The sequence below is a fragment of the Rhinoraja longicauda genome, chromosome 6 (genome assembly GCF_053455715.1).
Source record: "Rhinoraja longicauda isolate Sanriku21f chromosome 6, sRhiLon1.1, whole genome shotgun sequence".
NCBI lineage: Eukaryota > Metazoa > Chordata > Chondrichthyes > Rajiformes > Arhynchobatidae > Rhinoraja > Rhinoraja longicauda.
Genome location: NC_135958.1, coordinates 80,258,108 through 80,278,320, shown reverse-complemented (window position 1 = coordinate 80,278,320; position 20,213 = coordinate 80,258,108). Strand labels below are relative to the sequence as shown.

At 42.5% G+C, this 20,213-nt stretch overlaps 1 protein-coding gene across 4 annotated transcripts in view; it reads right to left on the bottom strand.

The window, feature by feature from the left end:
* LOC144594653 (mitochondrial Rho GTPase 1) overlaps positions 1-20,213 on the bottom strand; it is a 70,838-nt gene that overhangs the window by 18,761 nt on the left and 31,864 nt on the right. For all 4 annotated transcript variants that reach the window (XM_078401454.1, XM_078401451.1, XM_078401452.1 and 1 more), the window contains 3 exons: positions 12,290-12,373; positions 3,836-3,958; positions 1,306-1,508 (listed from right to left, as the gene is read on the bottom strand). In XM_078401454.1, the coding sequence (XP_078257580.1) occupies positions 1,306-1,508; positions 3,836-3,958; positions 12,290-12,373 (410 nt within the window). The remainder of the gene's footprint in view (positions 1-1,305; positions 1,509-3,835; positions 3,959-12,289; positions 12,374-20,213) is intronic.

Here is a 20,213-nt window from a genome sequence, read left to right as displayed (position 1 = left end):
ATTTAATAAAAAATAACAACCACTTTGCTCATAATAAAACACATTCTTCAATATGGCCTCTTGCACTTTCAATGAAAACTCATCTTAAAGGACAGCTTTCCTTGCCAACTATCTCCTTCTCCAAAACAGTTACTCCCTGTGCAGATATTAACCCAATGCTGTCCTGATAGCCATGTGCAAACAGTTGGCCATCTCATATCATCGGTATTTGCTTTAAGAATAATGAATTATTTTTGTTTATTCTTCTAAAGTTTAATATTCTCTTAGATTAGGTTAAATTCTTGAGACAGATACTTCTGCTTTAATGGCATAGTTGTGTTCCTAAAAAATCTTGCGTTATGGAAAATCACTTTATAAAAACTGTTGTGTCTATGGGGAAAAAGGGGGGTTGGGGCAAGAGATTCAGGCTTGCAATAACAGATTTGTCCCTGCAGGATTTTCAATAATAAAGGTCTTTTTAATAGCTCTGTTTTTTGTTTGTTAATGTAAGCTAAAAATACTAAAGACTGTATATTACATTGTTTAATAGACTATCGTTGCACGTGTTAATAGTGGCGATTACTTGTCGTCAATTTAAATGACCACCCCCAATGAAGGTATTTATTCACAAAATGCTGGAGTAACTCAGCAGGTCAGGCAGCATCTCAGGAGAGAAGGAATGGGTGACGTTTCGGGTCGAGACCTTTCTTCAGACTCGACCCGAAACGTCACCCATTCCTTCTCTCCTGAGATGCTGCCTGTCCTGCTGAGTTACTCCAGCATTTCGTGAATAAATACCTTCGATTTGTACCAGCATCTGCAGTTATTGTCTTATACCCCAGTGAAAATGACAGATTGTGTTGGTAAGCGACAATGGTGTCTGATTATTGCAGGGATGTTACGTGGAAACAGTTTTTTTACTTGAGTGATTTTCTTTCCCCTCGCAAGACAGCTTTTTAAAAAAAGCAACTTTTAAGTGGTTCTGTAGCTTCCGATGAAAAGTGCGTTATAACCAATCGACTCATAGAATACAAATAGTGTTCTCTAAATTCATCAATCGCGTTATATCCAATTTGCAGTATGGAAACACACATTACAGCAGAACTACATGTACTCACTGAAATATCACCTGCAAAGGTGACTCAAGTCAATGCATACAAATCTATCAATCTTCTGTGGTCACTTTTCCTCCAATTTTGCAGAGCATACCTGTTATTTCAGCTCAACATCAAAAACAGCACTTCAGTCTGTAGCTAATGATAGGAATCCATGCATATCTTAACGCAACACATGCAGCACGATTTGACATTACCGTCCTATACTTACGGATACATGGCTATGGTGGTCACTTTGACAAAGAAGTCTTTGCTTGGTGGGCCAACAGTATTGCAGGTATAACTTTGTGGTGGTGGCATTTTGTGTTTATTGCAGAAGTCCGTGGGGGAAACGCTGTGGCCTTGTTTAGCTTCGTGCAGGTCGGACTTTCCAGCTACAATAATACATGGCGTTTTGCTGTCAATGAAGTGTTGCTAACACCATCGAATAAAAGAAAGAACACAATCATTAGTTACAGTTTTAAATACGAGAGTGATAAATTAACAATTGTTCCTCAATAACTTTTATCCTACGTTTAAAAATGACTTGCAAAATAAATTGGAGACCAGCAACATTAAAAGATGGAAGTTTCTAAAAATTATTGTGACAATTATATAAATAATAATTTAAAGTTGATAATTGTGTCAATTTTATACAGCTTCCAAGATACATTCTAGGATGGGTTCCATGGATAAGTATTGTCATATGTGAGGTAGCTACTATCTAAGAGGAAGCAAGAGAAGTTTCAGCAAGCTATTTCATCTCTGGTGGCTTGTGACCTATTTTGCTACGGGGAAATACAAAACAAGAAAATCCACACCGATGTCATCCAAACAGCTCCTGGACAAAGGTGCCACGGCATAGAATCATAAAAGCCCTCTCAAAGGTTCCTAATTCAGAGTACTGGATCGTTGGGCATGGATCTGTGAAAAGGTGGTATGTCAAGAGTTAAATGTAACTTCGGAAGAAAATGCCAAAGACAAATATGATGATCTCTTGGCATCTCCAGCGTAGGTTCACTAGGTTAATTCCCGGAATGGAGGGACTGTCGTATGTTGAAAGGCTGGAGCAATTAGGCTTGTATACACTGGAATTTAGAAGGATGAGGGGGGATCTTATTGAAACATATAAGATAATTAGGGGATTGGACACATTAGAGGCAGGAAACATGTTCCCAATGTTGGGGGATTCCAGAACAAGGGGCCACAGTTTAAGAATAAGGGGTAGGCCATTTAGAACGGAGATGAGGAAGAACTTTTTCAGTCAGAGAGTGGTGAAGGTGTGGAATTCTCTGCCTCAGAAGGCAGTGGAGGCCAGTTCGTTGGATGCTTTCAAGAGAGAGCTGGATAGAGCTCTTAAGGATAGCGGAGTGAGGGGGTATGGAGAGAAGGCAGGAACGGGGTACTGATTGAGAGTGATCAGCCATGATCGCATTGAATGGCGGTGCTGGCTCGAAGGGCTGAATGGCCTACTCCTGCACCTATTGTCTATTGTCTATAAAATGAACAAGAAGCCTGCCCTTCTCTCTATACATTTAGATATATAATGTGTGTGATATCCTGCTATAAATGTCGCCAGCATTTAAAACTCAAAACACAGTGTATTTTCTATTTGAAGAATTGTGTATACATCAAACTAGGCTTCACTGAAAACCAAGGGATCAGGACAAAAGCACTAGAATGGTTAATTATCTTAAGCTGGTCTTATAACTGTTGCCTCAAATCAAAAACAGGAGAGGAGATTTTAACCTTAGGGTAACTACATAAGGTCATATGTGATAGGAGCAGAATTAGGCCATTCGTCCCATCAAGTTTATTATAAACAATAGATAATAGGTGCAGGAGGCGGCCATTCGGCCCTTCGAGCCAGCACCGCCATTCATCATCATCATATCATCATATATATACAGCCGGAAACAGGCCTTTTCGGCCCTCCAAGTCCGTGCCGCCCAGCGATCCCCGCACATTAACACTATCCTACACCCACTAGGGACAATTTTTACATTTTACCCAGCCAATTAACCTACATACCTGTACATCTTTGGAGGTATCATGGCTGATCATTCTCAATCAGTACCCCGTTCCTGCCTTCTCCCCATACCCCCTGACTCCGCTATCCTTAAGAGCTCTATCTAGCTCTCTCTTAAATTCATTCAGAGAATTGGCCTCCACTGCCTTCTGAGGCAGAGAATTCCACACATTCACAACTCTCTGACTGAAAAAGTTTTTCCTCATCTCTGTTCTAAATGGCCTACCCCTTATTCTTAAACTCCGCCATTCAATCATGGCTGATCTATCTCTCCCTCTCAACCCCATTCTCCTGCCTTCTCCCAATAACCTGACACCAGTACGAATCAAGAATCTAGCTATCTCTGCTTTAAAAATGTGCAGACTTGGCATGAACGAGTTAGGTCAAAGAGCCTGTTTCTGCGTAGTATAACTCTATGACACCACTGAAATCCAAAATTATTGGTAGAGGAAAATATGATTTATAGTTATGAAGGTACAGATGCTCCCCGACTTACGATGCTTCGACTTACGATATCTCGACTTTACGATGGTGCAAAAGCTGGGCAACGACAGTGAGCCGCAGTTCGCTTCCGGCCACGTGATCAGGTGTGTTAAATGCATTTCGACTTACGATATTTTCGGTTTACGATGGGTTTATCAGAACATAACCCCATCGTAAATTGAGGAGCACCTGTATCCAAAATTTACAGTGAAAGTCACGATGTAAATCTTCATATTAAAGTTCGACATACCTTAAAGATCCTTGTACAATACTCAAATGATTTGGGATTGCTGACATCATACACAAGGCAAACAACATCACAAGTGGAATCAGCGGCAGAAATAAACTCGGAATCAGACAAAACCTCATACAACTGGAAAAGAAAATAGACCGATTTAGAGTTAATCCGTATTTAAAACAAAACACACACAGAAAACGCAAGGTTGGCTGCCTGGAGTTGGGTCTCAGATCAGGCATTGTCCAACTGAATTATACAACAGGCTCAATGAGGTAAAGTGGCCTTCATTTTTCCCATGTAATGTTTTATTTTACGTTGGTATTAAAAGTATTCATTGGTATTCCAAGGAAAACTCCCTAGTAAAAAGATAAAGGTTGACGTAAGAAACTGCAGATACTGAAATTTTGTGCAATAAACAAAGCACAGGAGGAACTCAGTGGGTCAGGCAGCATCTGATTAGGGGGCGTGGCTGTGTTCTGCAGCTGCGGCTCACCGGCAGTCTCTCCGTTTTTTTTTTTTTTTTGTCATTGTCGTTGTTAAATGTACGTTTTGTTTTATTTTTAATTCTGTGTATGTAGGGGGGTGGTGGGGGGGTTAGGGGAAACCTTTTTTCAAATCTCCTCCTCAACGGAGATGCGACCTTTACCGTGTCGTATCTCCGTTCGCGCTACGGCCTAACATCGTGGAGTCGGCGGCCTCCAGCTGGGATCGACCTCAAAGACTCCGGTCGCAGGGCCTGGACTTACCATCTCGGAGGCTTCGGCCGTGGGCCCTGCAGACCGCAACATCGGGAGTTCGCAGGTCCCTGGCTGGCGACCGGTTTTTGGGAGCTCCAGCCGTAGCAGCTTCGACCGCCCCGAAGCGCGAGGTACGATCAACCCGCCCGCAGGCCCTTCATCGCCCTGCGTTGGCCCGGCCGCAGCACTTTCCATCGCCCGGTGGGGGCTCAGGACTTTCATCGGCCTGCTCGGCTCGGCCCTGGGACTTTCCATCGCCCGGTGGGGGCTTCAAAAAGTTGGGAGCCTCGATCACCTCGTGGCACCACGGGAGAAGAATGAGGAGGAGATAAGACTTTGCCTTCCATCACAGTGAGGGTATGCCTAGAGCAATCACTGTGATGGCTGTTTTGTGTAAAAAATTATATCTGTGTGTCTTGTGCTTTTTAATGTCTACTGCCGGACCCTGACGTGAGAGGACGCTGGCGTTGAGTATTTCCCGCTTTTCCGTCAGGATAGTTTGTCTGTTTGTTTCTATGTTAATTGTTTTTGTAAAGCGCTTTGAGCATGTGATAAGGCGCTATATAAAATAAATGGATTATTATTATTATTATTATTATCTGTGGAGGGCATGAACAAGCGACGTTTTGGATCGGGATCCTTTTTCAGACTGATGGAGCAGTTGGCAGAAAGCTGGAAAAGAGAGGTGGGAGCAGGATAAAGCCTGGCGGGTGATAGTTGGATATACACCGATGAGCCAAAACATTATGACCACTGACAGGCGAAGTGAATAACGTTGATTATCTTGTTACAATGGCACCTGTCAAGGGGTGGGATATATTAGGCAGCAAGTGAACAGTCAGTTCTAGAAGTTGATGTGTTGGATGCAGGAGAAATGGGCTGGAGTAAAGACCTGAGCAACTTTAACAAGGGCCAAATTGTTGTGGCCAGACGACTAGGTCAGAGCATCTCTGAAACGGCAAGGCTTGTGGGGTGCTCCCGGTCAGCAGTGGTGAGTACCTACCGACAGTGGTCCGAGGAGGGACAAACCACAAACCAGCGACAGGGTGTTGAGCGCCCAAGGCTCATCGATGCGCGAGGGCAACGAAGGTTATCCCATTTAATCCGAACCGACAGAAGGTCGACTGTGGCACAAGTCACAGAAAATTTTAATGGTGGTCACGGGAGGAATGTGTCACAATATACAGTGCCACAATATACAGTGCATCGCACCCTGCTGCGTATGGGGCTGCACACGGAGGACCAACAGCATATTAGTCAGGTAGGTGGTCATAATGTTTTGGCTCATCAGCTCATAATGTTTTGGCTGATCAGTGTATATGCGAGAGTTTGACTGCCAGATAGATGGAGTAAGTGACAAATGCCAGAGAGAAAAAGGGGACAAAAGGATAACCGGTAAGAAGAAGAATCAGGTGCAGGACCCCACGTAAAAGACAATGTACAGATTATACAATGTAAAACTACTGGGAGGACATCAGTGGAAGGTGATAGAGGGAAGGGGAAAGAGTGGGATGAAGGGGAAATGGGGGACTCCGGGATGGGAGATGAGTGCATGAAGGAGGGGAACAGTGGGAGAAATGGGTGTGCACCAGAGGCAAGGGAAAGAGAGGGAGCTGGGTGGGGGATTATTGGAGTTTTATTTCAACCATACAACACAAAATATTTGAATATCAATTGTAATGCAAGGGTTTAACATAAGAGGGCGCCAAAAGCAAATAATCTAAAGAGTGAAGGAGTGAACAATGAGGTTAAAGTATTGAAAATGTTTAATGTAAAGTGAGGAGATGCAAAAGTGCCTTCAAGAAGAAAGAAAACACAATATTTCAAGTGATCAGCCTGAAGAAGGGTCTTGACCCGAAACATCACCCATTCTTTCTCTCTTGAGATGCTGTCTGTCCCGTTGAGTTTTGTGTCTGCCTTCGATTTAAACCAGCATCTGCAGTACTTTTCTACACATTGGAAAATTTATGTTGTACACTTAAATGCTAACTGGGACAGCACCTTTAATTATAACAAACAAGTACAACATTACAAAGGGAATTTTCTTTTGAATTCTATTAGATTAGCACAACATTTAAAATATTTCATCTGCTAAAATGAATCTCTGGTGAATTATCACCATAACAAAAGAAAGCCAAACTTTGTTTTACTGCAAAGTCAATAGGCAATAGGTGCAGGAGTAGGCCATTCGGCCCTTCGAGCCAGCACCATCATTCAATGTGATCATGGCTGATCACTCTCAATCAGTACCCTGTTCCTGCCCTCTCCCCATACCCCCCGACTCCGCTATCCTTCAGAGCTCTATCTAGCTCTCTCTTGAATGCATTCAGAGAATTGGCCTCCACTGCCTTCTGAGGCAGTGAATTCCAGAGATTCACAACTCTCTGACTGAAAAAGTTTTTCCTCATCTCCGTTCTAAATAGCCTACCCCTTATTCTTAAACTGTGGCCCCTGGTTCTGGACTCCCCCAACATTGGGAACATGTTTCCTGCCTCTAACGTGTCCAACCCCTTAATAATCTTATATGTTATCTTATAAAGATGTGATAGCATTACATTTGGAAAGTGGTGAAATCATCGGACAAAGTCAGCATGGATTTACCAAAGGTAAATCACGTCTGACGAATCTTATAGAATTTTTCGAGGATGTAACTAGTAGAGTGGATAAGGGAGAACCAGTCGATGTGTTATATCTGTACTTTCAGAAGGCCTTCGACAAGGTCCCACATAGGAGATTGGTGTACAAACTTAAAGCACACGGTATTGAGGGTTCAGTGTTGAGGTGGATAGAAAATTGGTTGGCGGACAGGAAGCAAAGAGTAGGAATAAACGGGTCCTTTTCGGAATGGCAGGCAGTGACTAGTGGGGTACCGCAAGGCTCAGTGCTGGGACCCCAGTTATTTACAGTGTATATTAATGATTTGGACGAGGGAATTGAATGCAACATATCTAAGTTTGCGGATGACACGAAGCTGGGTGGCAGTGTTAGCTGCGAGGAGGATGCTAGGAGGCTGCAGAGTGACTTGGATAGATTAGGCGAGTGGGCAAATGCATGGCAGATGCAATATAATGTGGATAAATGTGAGGTTATCCACTTTGGCGGCAAGAACAGGAAAGCAGAGTATTACCTGAATGGTGACCAATTGGGAGAAGGGGAGATGCAACGTGACCTGGGTGTCATGGTGCACCAGTCATTGAAAGCAAGCATGCAGGTGCAGCAGGCAGTGAAGAAAGCGAATGGTATGTTGGCATTCATAGCAAGAGGATTTGAGTTTAGGAGCAGGGAGGTTCTGCTGCAGTTGTACAGGGCCTTGGTGAGACCGCACCTGGAGTACTGTGTGCAGTTTTGGTCTCCTAACCTGAGGAAAGACGTTCTTGCCTTAGAGGGAGTACAGAGAAGGTTCACCAGATTGATCCCTGGGATGGCGGGACTTACATATGAGGAAAGACTAGATAGACTGGGCTTGTACTCGCTGGAATTTAGAAGACTGAGGGGGGATCTTATAGAAACATATAAAATTCTTAAGGGGTTGGAGAGGCTAGATGCGGGAAGATTGTTCCCGATGTTGGGGGAGTCCAGAACCAGGGGTCACAGCTTAAGGATAAGGGGGAAGTCTTTTAGGACCGAGATGAGAAAACATTTCTTCACACATAGAGTGGTGAGGCTGTGGAATTCTCTGCCACAGAATGTAGTTGAGGCCAGTTAATTGGCTAAGAGGGAGTTAGATGTGGCCTTTTTTGCTAAAGGGATCAGGGGGTATGGCGAGAAGGCAGGTACAGGCTACTGAGCTGAATGATCAGCCATGATCATATTGAATGGCGGTGCAGGCTCGAAGGGCCGAATGGCCTACTCCTGCACCTATTTTCTATGTTTCTATGTTTCTATGTTTCGATAAGATCCCCTCTCATCCTTCTAAATTCCAGTGTGTACAAGCCTAGCCGCTCCAGTCTTTCAATATACGACAGTCCCGCCATTCCGGGAATTAACCTAGTAAACCTACGCTGCACTCCCTCAATAACAAGAATATCCTTCCTCAAATTTGGAGACCAAAACTGCACACAGTACTCCAGGTGCGGTCTCACTAGGGCCCTATAAGTCAGAGGCATCTTCCAGTACAGAAATGGATAATGATGCCTGAATGCAATTATTTTGAATGGAAATGCCTTCAAGTACAAGTAATTTAATAAGCACACAGAAGGACTGATGTACACATTACTCCAACTCCTTCCCCTCCCCTCTACTCAATCTCCCAGCTGCTGGAGAATGAATCCATGACAGCTCTGCACTATATTTGGGTAGGTATCTTTTCAACGTTGAAGGGAGTCACTCTCACGGCGAAAATGGATTTCATTGCTAGTGCCCAGTTTAGATAAGGGTTATAACGAGTTCTGCAGGCGGGGGATTCCAGTGGAATCTAAACCAAAGATAATAGAGCAGAGCAAGATAGAACACTCGACCCTAAAAACCGTAGTATGTCATGGCAATATTTTAGTAGGCAGAAACATTTAAAAAGACAAATAACAAAAATCTGTGAATTGATAGATGAGATATATTCTGCATTTTTATGGTATCATTACACATACTGTTCCCCAAAACACTGATTACACTGCGAGAGGCAGAGCGAACGGCAGGTTTTGCCGACTAAAATGGCGGGCGTTACGCTCCGTTGCGTACTACACTTCAGTATAGGCGATTTCGACGGAGTGGTTCATCTTGCTCCTCTGGCATCTTTGATCTAAACTGAGTGGATTGCTTCAGGGTGGCTTGTTGCTTTTATAATAATTGGCTGATAGGCCTGCAATGGGTTAAATGATGCGGCTGCTATTTGTGCTCAAGACATCTTGAGACAATCTTCCAGGTTAGGTGACAAAGCTGCAGTATTAACGCAGTGATATTGTTAGTGACATAGGCTTTGTGTTATGAAGTGCACACAGTTGCTCTTAATCACACATGACTACTCTTGTGTGCTGTCTCTGTGTAATCGAATAATCTTATACTCTTATACTTAAGTATGATTGAGCCTATGTATAGCACGTTTTACTGAATTATGCAAAAAAAGAACTTCATTGCACCGAGTGACGATAAAGTACCATTGAACCAAAACAGCAAATCAATTAACTTTAGTGAAAGATTAAACATTTTAAAAAGCTGAGTACAACTTTATGAAGAAGTCCCACACATAGTAAAGAAATAGCAAATGACAAGTTAATGTGTTTTTCTTGGTGTTAAGAGAAGACGTTGCAAGAAACTGTGAGAATCTCTTGCAAATGCCCCAGGGATCTTTTTGTAACCAGCTGAGCCAATTTAATTTAATGAGAGCCAAGGCTAGGCTTTATTACGTCATTTGAAATATGCACGTAAATATCAGGCCAGGTAATTCTCCATCCTAAACCGGGACTCAACTTGGAGGCACTGAAAGTACTTCCAGTGAAACAAGCTACATATTCAGTAAGATAGACACAAAATAGACAATAGACAATAGGTGCGGGAGTAGGCCATTCGGCCCCTCGAGCCAGCACCGCCATTCAATGTGATCATGGCTGATCATTCTCAATCAGTACCACTTTCCTGCCTTCTCCCCATACCCCCTGACTCCGCTATCCTTAAGAGCTCTATCTAGCTCTCTCTTGAATGCATTCAGAGAATTGGCCTCCACTGCCTTCTGAGGCAGAGAATTCCACAGATCCACAATTCTCTGACTGAAAAAGTTCTTCCTCATCTCCGTTCTAAATGGCCTACCCCTTATTCTTAAACTGTGGTCCCTGGTTCTGGACTCTCCCAACATTGGGAACATGTTTCCTGCCTCGAACGTGTCCAACCCCTTAATAATCTTATATGTTTCGATACGATCCCCTCTCATCCTTCTAAATTCCAGTGTATACAAGCCTAGTCGCTCCAGTCTTTCAACATATGACAGTCCTGCCATTCCGGGAATTAACCTAGTAAACCTACGCTGCACGCCCTCAATAGCAAGAATATCCTTCCTCAAATTTAGAGACCAAAACTGCACACAGTACTCCAGGTGCGGTCTCACTAGGGCCCTGTACAACTGCAGAAGGACCTCTTTGCTCCTATACTCAACTCCTCTTGTTATGAAGGCCAACATTCCATTGGCTTTCTTCACTGCCTGCTGTACCTGCATGCTTCCTTTCAGTGACTGATGCACTTGGATACCCAGGTCTCGTTGTACGTCCCCTTTTCCTAACTTGACACCATTCAGATAATAATCTGCCTTCCTATTCTTACCACCAAAGTGGATATCCTCACACTTATCCACATTAAACTGCATCTGCCATGCATCCGCCCACTCATACAACCTGTCCAAGTCATCCTGCAACCTCGTAGCATCTTCCTCACAGTTCACACTGCCACCCAGCTTTGTATCATCTGCAAATTTGCTAATGGTACTTTTAATCCCTTCATCCAAGTCATTAATGTATATTGTAAATAGCTGCTGTCCCAGAACCGAGCCTTGCGGTACCCCAATAGTCACTGCCTGCCATTCTGAAAGGGACCCATTTATCCACTCTTTGCTTTCTGTCTGTCAACCAATTTTCTATCCATGTCAGTACCCTACCCCCAATACCACGTGCTCTAATTTTGCCCACTAATCTCCAATGTAGGACCTTGTCGAAGGCTTTCTGAAAGTCGAGGTACACCACATCCACCGGCTCTCCCCTGTCAATTTTCCTAGTTCCTAATCAGAAGATTAGTCAAGCATGATTTCCCCTTCGTAAATCCATGCTGACTCGGAACGATCCTGTTACTGCTTTCCAAATGCTCCACAATTTCGTCTTTTATAATTGACTCCAGCATCTTCCCCACCACTGATGTCAGACTAACTCGTCTATAATTTCCTGTTTTCTCTCTCCCTCCTTTCTTAAAAAGTGGGATAACATTAGCTACCCTCCAATTCACGGGAACTGATCCTGAATCTATAGAACATTGGAAAATGATTACCAATGCGTCCACAATTTTTAGAGCCACCTCCTTAAGTACCCTGGGATGCAGACCATCAGGCCCTGGGGATTTATCAGCCTTCAGTCCCATCAGTCTACCCAACACCATTTCCTGCCTAATGTGGATTTTCTTCAGTTCCTCCGTCACCCTAGGATCTCTGGCCCCTAGAACATCTGGGAGATTGTTTGTATCTTCCTTAGTGAAGACAGATCCAAAGTACCGGTTCAACTCGTCTGCCATCTCGTTGTTCCCCATAATAGATTCCCCAGCTTCTGTCTTCAAGGGACCCACATTTGCCTTGAAGGAATTCATTCTCCCCAGAGATGCTGCCTGTTTCGCTGAGTTACTCCAGCACTTTATGTCTCCCTTCGGTGTAAACCAGCATTTGCAGTTCCTTCGTGCCAAGTGGTGACGAGGACTACAGGCAGATGTCTCTGTTGTCCAGAGCAATAATGGAAAGATTCATTAACAGAGATTACAAACTGGAAACTATCCTGAAATTGATGGTAGACAAAAAATGCTGGAGTAACTCAGCGGGTCAGGCAGCATCTCTGGAGAGAACGAATGGGTGACGTTTCGGGTCGAGACCCTTGTTCAGAGGGAGCTGCCCCCTCCCCTGACATCAGTCTGAAGAAGGGTCTTGATCCAAAATGTCACCCATTCCTTAAAACATATTTTTTAACCGGGAATTTAGTGTGGTAAAGGACAACTTTGGACCACAGTAGATTAAGTGTGCAAATATATAACTTGTTTCCATAGAAACACCTACCAGTAAATATTTTTCTTGTCCGTAAACATAAGTTGTGTTTATGGCATAAAGTGATTTGTGTTCTTCTTTTATTTGCTTTTGTTTCTGTGAAGAAGAATAAAACAGCACAATGACATTTACAACTCGTAAAGGAAAGGTCACAAAATCAGTTACACAAAGCAAGTTGATAAAACATTAGCAAATGCAATAAACTCTTCTGCAAATCAAACAGACTGAATTATTGGAGCTCCATGCAATCTAATCTCTCAGGGAAGTAACAAACACAGAGAGAAACATTTATGAAGATAAAGCATTAGTAATCTTTCACTGCCTTACAACACCCGCAGGCAACGCAAGAACATTAAACGTTACATTCTACGTAACTTATTGGCAGCATTGTTCAATATAATTTATTCAAATAGACTATTTTGTTCAATATAATTTATTCAAATAGACTATTAAATGAAGATTTAGCAATCATCTCGCTAGATGCTGAAAAAGCATTTGATCAAGTAGAATGGCCCTATCTTTTCTCAGTGATGGAAAAATTTCAACTAGGTGAAAATTTTTGTTCATGGGTGAAACTTTTATATACATCCCCAACAGCTAGAATATTAACTAATCAAATGCTGTCATCCAAATTTCATTTATCTAGGGGGTTGTAGACAAGGATGTCCACTATCGATTTATTCACAAAATGCTGGAGTAACTCAGCAGGTCAGGCAGCATCTCGGGAGAGAAGGAATGGGTGACGTTTCGGGTCGAGACCCTTCTTCAGACTGATGTCGGGGGTGGGACAAAGGAAGGATATAGGTGGAGACAGGAAGATAGAGGGAGATCTGGGAAGGAGGAGGGGAAGGGAGGGACAGAGGAGCTATCTGAAGTTGGAGAAGTCGACGTTCATACCACCGGGCCGCAAACTGCCCAGGCGAAATATGAGGTGCTGCTCCTCCAACTTCCGGCGGGCCTCACCATGGCACTGGAGGAGGCCCATGACAGAGAGGTCAGACTGGGAATGGGAGGGGGAGTTAAAGTGCTGGGCCACCGGGAGATCAGTTGCGTTAATGCGGACCGAGCGCAGGTGTTCAGCGAAGCGATCGCCGAGCCTGCGCTTGGTTTCGCCGATATAGATAAGTTGACATCTAGAGCAGCGGATGCAATAGATGAGGTTGGAGGAGGTGCAGGTGAACCTCTGTCTCACCTGGAAAGAATGTTTGGGTCCTTTGATGGAGTTGAGGGGGGAGGTAAAGGGACAGGTGTTGCATCTCGTGCGGTTGCAAGGGAAAGTGCCCGGGGTTAGGGTGGTTTGGGTAGGAAGGGACGAGTGGACCAGGGAGTTGCGGAGGGAACGGTCTCTGCGGAACGCAGAGAGGGGAGGGGATGGGAAGATATGGCCAGTGGTGGGGTCCTGTTGTAGGTGACGGAAATGTTGGTGGATAATATGTTGGATCCGCTGGCTGGTGGGGTGGAAGGTGAGAACGAGGGGGATCCTGTCCTTGTTGCGAGTGTGGGGATGGGGAGCAAGAGCGGAGCTGCGGGATGTAGAAGAGACCCTAGTGAGAGCCTCATCTATAATGGAGGAGGGGAAGCCCCGTTTTCTGAAAAACGAGGACATCTCGGAAGCCCTAGTGTGAAACACCTCATCCCGGGCGCAGATGCGGCGTAGACGGAGGAATTGGGAGTAGGGGATAGACTTTTTGCAGGGGACCGGGTGGGAAGAAGTGTAGTCCAGATAGCTGTGCGAGTCGGTGGGCTTGTAGAAGAAGTGTAGTCCAGATAGCTGTGCGAGTCGGTGGGCTAGTAGAAGAAGTGTAGTCCACTATCACCCTTATTATAGAACCACTTGCTGAGAGTATTAGATCAAATTCAGATATTCATGGCTATAACACTAAACATACAACCAATAAAATTTCTTTATATGCGGATGATGTATTAATATATATTACAAAGCCAGAAATTAGCATTCCGAATTTATTAAATCTCATAACTCAATTTGGTTCATTTTCAGGTTATAGAATTAACTGGTACAAAAGTGAAATTATGCCAATAATGGAGCATAATCCGGCCATACTTCAACAATTTCCTTTTAAAATTGCCGATGAAAAATTTAAATATCTTGGAATTTACGTGACTAGGAAATATACTTCTTTATTTAAATTAAATTTTCCTCCTTTACTCACTAAATTACACAGAAATATCCAATTTTGGAAAACACTTCCTATATCATTAGTTGGTCGTAGTAATGCTATAAAGATGATCTTTCTTCCACAGCTACTATACTTATTTCAAGCAATTCCGATCTATCTTCCAAAAAAGTTTTTAAAAAAAATTGATTCAATAGACAATAGACAATAGGTGCAGGAGTAAGCCATTCAGCCTTTCGAGCCAGCACCGCCATTCAATGCGATCATGGCTGATCACTCTCAATCAGTACCCCGTTCCTGCCTTCTCCCCATACCCCCTCACTCCGCTATCCTTAAGAGCTCTATCCAGCTCTCTCTTGAAAGCATCCAACAAACTGGCCTCCACTGCCTTCTGAGGCAGAGAATTCCACACCTTCACCACTCTCTGACTGAAAAAGTTCTTCCTCATCTCCGTTCTAAATGGCCTACCCCTTATTCTTAAACTGTGGCCCCTTGTTCTGGACTCCCCCAACATTGGGAACATGTTATCTGCCTCTAATGTGTCCAATCCCCTAATTATCTTATATGTTTCAATAAGATCCCCCCTCATCCTTCTAAATTCCAGTGTATACAAGCCCAATCGCTCCAGCCTTTCAACATACGACAATCCCGACATTCCGGGAATTAACCTAGTGAACCTACGCTGCACGCCCTCCATAGCAAGAATATCCTTCCTCAAATTTGGAGACCAAAACTGCACACAGTACTCCAGGTGCGGTCTCACCAGGGCCCGGTACAACTGTAGAAGGACCGCTTTGCTCCTATACTCAACTCCTCTCGTTACGAAGGCCAACATTCCATTGGCTTTCTTCACTGCCTGCTGTACCTGCATGCTTCCTTTCATTGACTGATGCACTAGGACACCCAGATCTCGTTGAACTTCCCCTCCTCCTAACTTGACACCATTCAGATAATAATCTGCCTTTCTATTCTTACTTCCAAAGTGAATAACCTCACACTTATCTACATTAAACTGCATCTGCCATGTATCCGCCCACTCACACAACCTGTCCAAGTCACCCTGCAGCCTTATTGCATCTTCCTCACAATTCACACTACCCCCCAACTTAGTATCATCTGCAAATTTGCTAATGGTACTTTTAATCCCTTCGTCTAAGTCATTAATGTATATCGTAAATAGCTGGGGTCCCAGCACCGAACCTTGCGGTACCCCACTGGTCACTGCCTGCCATTCCGAAAGGGACCCATTTATCTCCACTCTTTGCTTTCTGTCTGTCAACCAATTTTCTATCCATGTCAGTACCCTACCCCCAATACCATGTGCCCTAATTTTGCCCACTAATCTCCTATGTGGGACCTTGTCGAAGGCTTTCTGAAAGTCGAGGTACACCACATCCACTGACTCTCCCTTGTCAATTTTCCTAGTTACATCCTCAAAAAATTCCAGTAGATTTGTTAAGCATGATTTCCCCTTCGTAAATTCATGCTGACTCGGAATGATCCCGTTACTGCTATCCAAATGCTCAGCAATTTCGTCTTTTATAATTGACTCCAGCATCTTCCCCACCACTGATGTCAGACTAACTGGTCTATAATTACCCGTTTTCTCTCTCCCTCCTTTCTTAAAAAGTGGGATAACATTTGCTATCCTCCAATCCACAGGAACTGATCCTGAATCTATAGAACATTGAAAAATGATCTCCAATGCTTCCACTATTTCTAGAGCCACCTCCTTAAGTACTCTGGGATGCAGACCATCAGGCCCTGGGGATTTATCAGCCTTCAGTCCCATCAGTCTACCCAAAACCATTTCCTGCCTAATGTGGATTTCCTTCAGTTCCTCCATCACCCTAAGTTCTCCGGCCCCTAGAACATTTGGGAGATTGTGTGTATCTTCCTCAGTGAAGACAGATCCAAAGTAACGGTTTAACTCGTCTGCCATTTCTTTGTTCCCCATAATAAATTCCCCTGCTTCTGTCTTCAAGGGACCCACATTTGCCTTGACTGTTTTTTTCCTCTTCACGTACCTAAAAAAACTTTTGCTATCCTCCTTTATATTATTGGCTAGTTTACCCTCGTACCTCATCTTTTCTCCCCGTATTGCCTTTTTAGTTAACTTTTGTTGCTCTTTAAAAGAGTCCCAATCCTCTGTCTTCCCACTCTTCTTTGCTATGTTATACTTCCTCTCCTTAATTTTTATGCTGTCCCTGACTTCCCTTGTCAGCCACAGGTGTCTCTTACTCCCCTTAGAGTCTTTCCACCTCTTTGGAATAAATTGATCCTGCAACCTCTGCATTATTCCCAGGAATACCTGCCATTGCTGTTCTACCGTCTTCCCTGCTAGGGCCTCCTTCCAGTCAATTTTGGCCAGCTCCCGCCTCATGCCTCTGTAATCCCCTTTGCTATACTGTAATACCGACACTTCCGATTTTCCCTTCTGCCTTTCCATTTGCAGAGTAAAACTTATCATGTTGTTACTAATTTTATTTGGGACTACAAGACTCATAGAATAAATAAAAGACATCTATGTAAGTCTAAAATTAATGGAGGAATTGCTTTACCTAACTTTTTATTTTATTATTGGGCGGTTAATATTAAAAATATAACCTGCTGGTTGGATGATTCTGATCAACAACCGGATTGGTTAAAGATGGAGAAAGAGGATTGTTTACGATATTGGTGCGATCCTCTTAGCTCCAATAAATTTAAATAAAAAAACATATGGAGGTAATCCCATTATACACAGTGTTATCCGTACCTGGAAACAATTAAAGCTTACGTTAAAATTGAGTAAATTATCTGTTTTCCTTCCTATTGCGAATAATCCTTCTTTTAAACCGTCTGTCTTAGATAGAGGCTTTGCTCAATGGAAAAGTTATGGAATTAAAAGGGTGGGAGATCTTTATCATAAGGGAACTTTTCTTTCTTTTCAGGATTTACAGCAGAAGTACGGATTACATGTTAATAATTATTTTAGATATTTACAACTTAGAGATTATGTAAAATCACACATGCAAGAATATAAGTTTAGAGGTCCAGAAACACTTGATGTATGCCTGAATCAACATTATAATTCAAATAAATTAATATCCTTTATTTATAATACTCTCCTTGACACTGACATTCCGTCATCAGAATCTTATAGACGAGCATGGGAGGACGAATTGAATCAACTTATAATGCAAGATATATGGGATGAAAGTTTACAACATATACATCAATGTTCATTGAATACTAGACATTCCTTAATACAACTTAAAATAATACATAGATTACATTATTCGAAGACGAAATTAAATAGGATTTTTCCTAGTATCTCTCCTATTTGTGATAAATGTCAATTTCAAGAAGCTAATTTAACCTCATATTTTCGTAACTTGTATAAAAATGCAAAACTTCTGGTTGGAGATTTTTAAAATAGTTTCTAAAGTTATTAATAAAAAATTAGATATGGATCCAAAATTAATTATATTAGGATTATCAGAACATACTACAAATTTTACAGCAAGTCAGGTACATTTTCTTGATTACAGTCTAATAACTGCGAAAAAATTAATACTTAAATTTTGGAAAAAACCAATAACCCCCACAATTAAAATGTGGACTATGGAAATGACAGAGACCCTGCATTTGGAAAAAATAAGATTTGCCTTAATCGACAAACCTGAGTTATTTTTAAAAATATGGTCTCCATTTATTGAATTTTTAGAAAAGTAAATGGGTTTGGCACAGGACTAAAATAAAAAATTTAAATTAAAAGTTGAAACTTGAGTTAGGGGTTGGATGTACAACTGTGGTTATTGTCTCCCGGATCTACTCCCTTTAATTTTTATTGTTAGATCCTTTTTTTAACCCTCTTATTCTCTCTCCCCAAGTTTATAGTTTTTAAAATTTTTTTACTTTCTCTCTTCAAAAATTTAAAAATTGAAGCTATGTAAGAACTTTGTAACAAATGTGTTTTTTAATTTCTATTTGTACATATGCTTTTCAAAATAAATAAATAAATAAATAAATAAAAAGCTTATTGGCAGCAATGTAGTGACATTCCTTGGTCCCAAACAACGCAGGAACAATGTTCCGAATCCAATCATTCATAGATGTTCAGTTTTATTCGGATGCCCTTTCAAAGCCTCAATCTTTTCTTGAAGCAGGCTGCTGGGACTGGAGAATGTTAACTACAAGGTTGGACAAAGTTGGGAACCATGGGAACTACACTCGCTCCCCTGCATGACCTATACATCAGGAGGTGCAGATCGAGAGCAAGCAAGATTATGGGGGACCCCTACCACCCCAGCAACGGACTGTTCCAGCTGCTACGGTCAGGCAAGCACCTCCGCTGTCACGCTGTGAAAACGGAGAGGATGAGACGGAGTTTCTTCCCACAGGCCATCAGGACTGTTAACTATTATAACTCCAGGGACTAAATTTTGTCTTCTCTATATTAACTTGAATTTATATGCTGTAACTGTAATTATTTTTTTGCACAATCCGCAGGCATTGCCACTTTAATTTCACTGCACATCGTGTATGTGTATGTGACAAATAAACTTGACTTGACTTGATTGTTTTCCAAGGAGTTTGGGAGGCTGAGAAGCAACCTAATAGAATTATATAACATTATGAGGGAATAGATAGCGTTAATAGTCAGAGAATCTTTACAGCTGAGTGGAAATGTCAAATAGGTTTAAGGTGAAAGGAGGGGAGGAAAATTTAGAGGAGATGTGCGTGGCAAGTGTTTTAAAAAATAGAGTGTAGATGCCTGGAATGTGCTGTCAGGAGGGTTTGAGGGTTCGAGTTTTGAGGAAGCGCATACGATAATAATGTTTAAGAGGCATTTAAACAGATGTACAATAGCGAGGCAATAGAAAGATACAGAACATGTGCTGACAATGGGGTTGCATGGATATGTTGAGCCCCAGTGCCCGTCCAAGTGCTGCACTGTAACATGTTCTGCAAATCAATGGTTAACTGGATTAAAAGTAATGCATGAAATTAATGGCCGAGGATGTTGCTGGCTTTTACCAGCAGTAGTTGGCTGAATCCACCCGTGTGTCCAAATCAGAGACCCTGAGGTGATGGTGGGACTTCAGATTAGAGGAAGGCAAGTTCACGAGTTTGTAAACAATCAAATTAAAGCAGCCTCTAGTTAGTTCAACCCATATAAAAATTGACGGTTAGTCTCAGAGCAATAAAATGACTGACATGGGTGGAAGAAATGTCAAGCTCGTGTTATTTGAGCATTTTAACGATGTTCAGATCTAGCAGACAATAAATAGCTTACAGCTAACCCTACATTCACTTTTATCAAGTTACAATCTACAGCAATAAACAATGAGGACAAGGAGCAAGCACCTGCCGAGCCCATCCCTCACCTAACCACATATCCTAAAGGGGTTTAACTCGTCTTTATCTCTGTTACACAAACTAATAATGATAAAAATAGTAATAATGATCTGCATTTGACATGATTCTGAAAAGGAAAAAAAGTAGGTCTGATGAGTAAAACACTTTATATGAATTTGCTTCTCTCATTTGTAGTGCATGATGTCACACCCTCCTCAATATATCACCATTATCTTCAAAGGTAGACACAAAATGCTGGAGTAACTCAGCGGGTCAGGCAGCATCTCGGGAGAGAAGGGATGGGTGCAGTCCCTGCTTTCCCTCTCTATCCCCTCCCCCTTCCCAGTTCTCCCACCTACATTCTATCTTTGTCCCGTCCCGTCCCCTCCCCTGACATCAGTCTGAAGAAGGGCCTCGACCCGAAACGTCACCCATTTCTTCTCTCCCGAGATGCTACC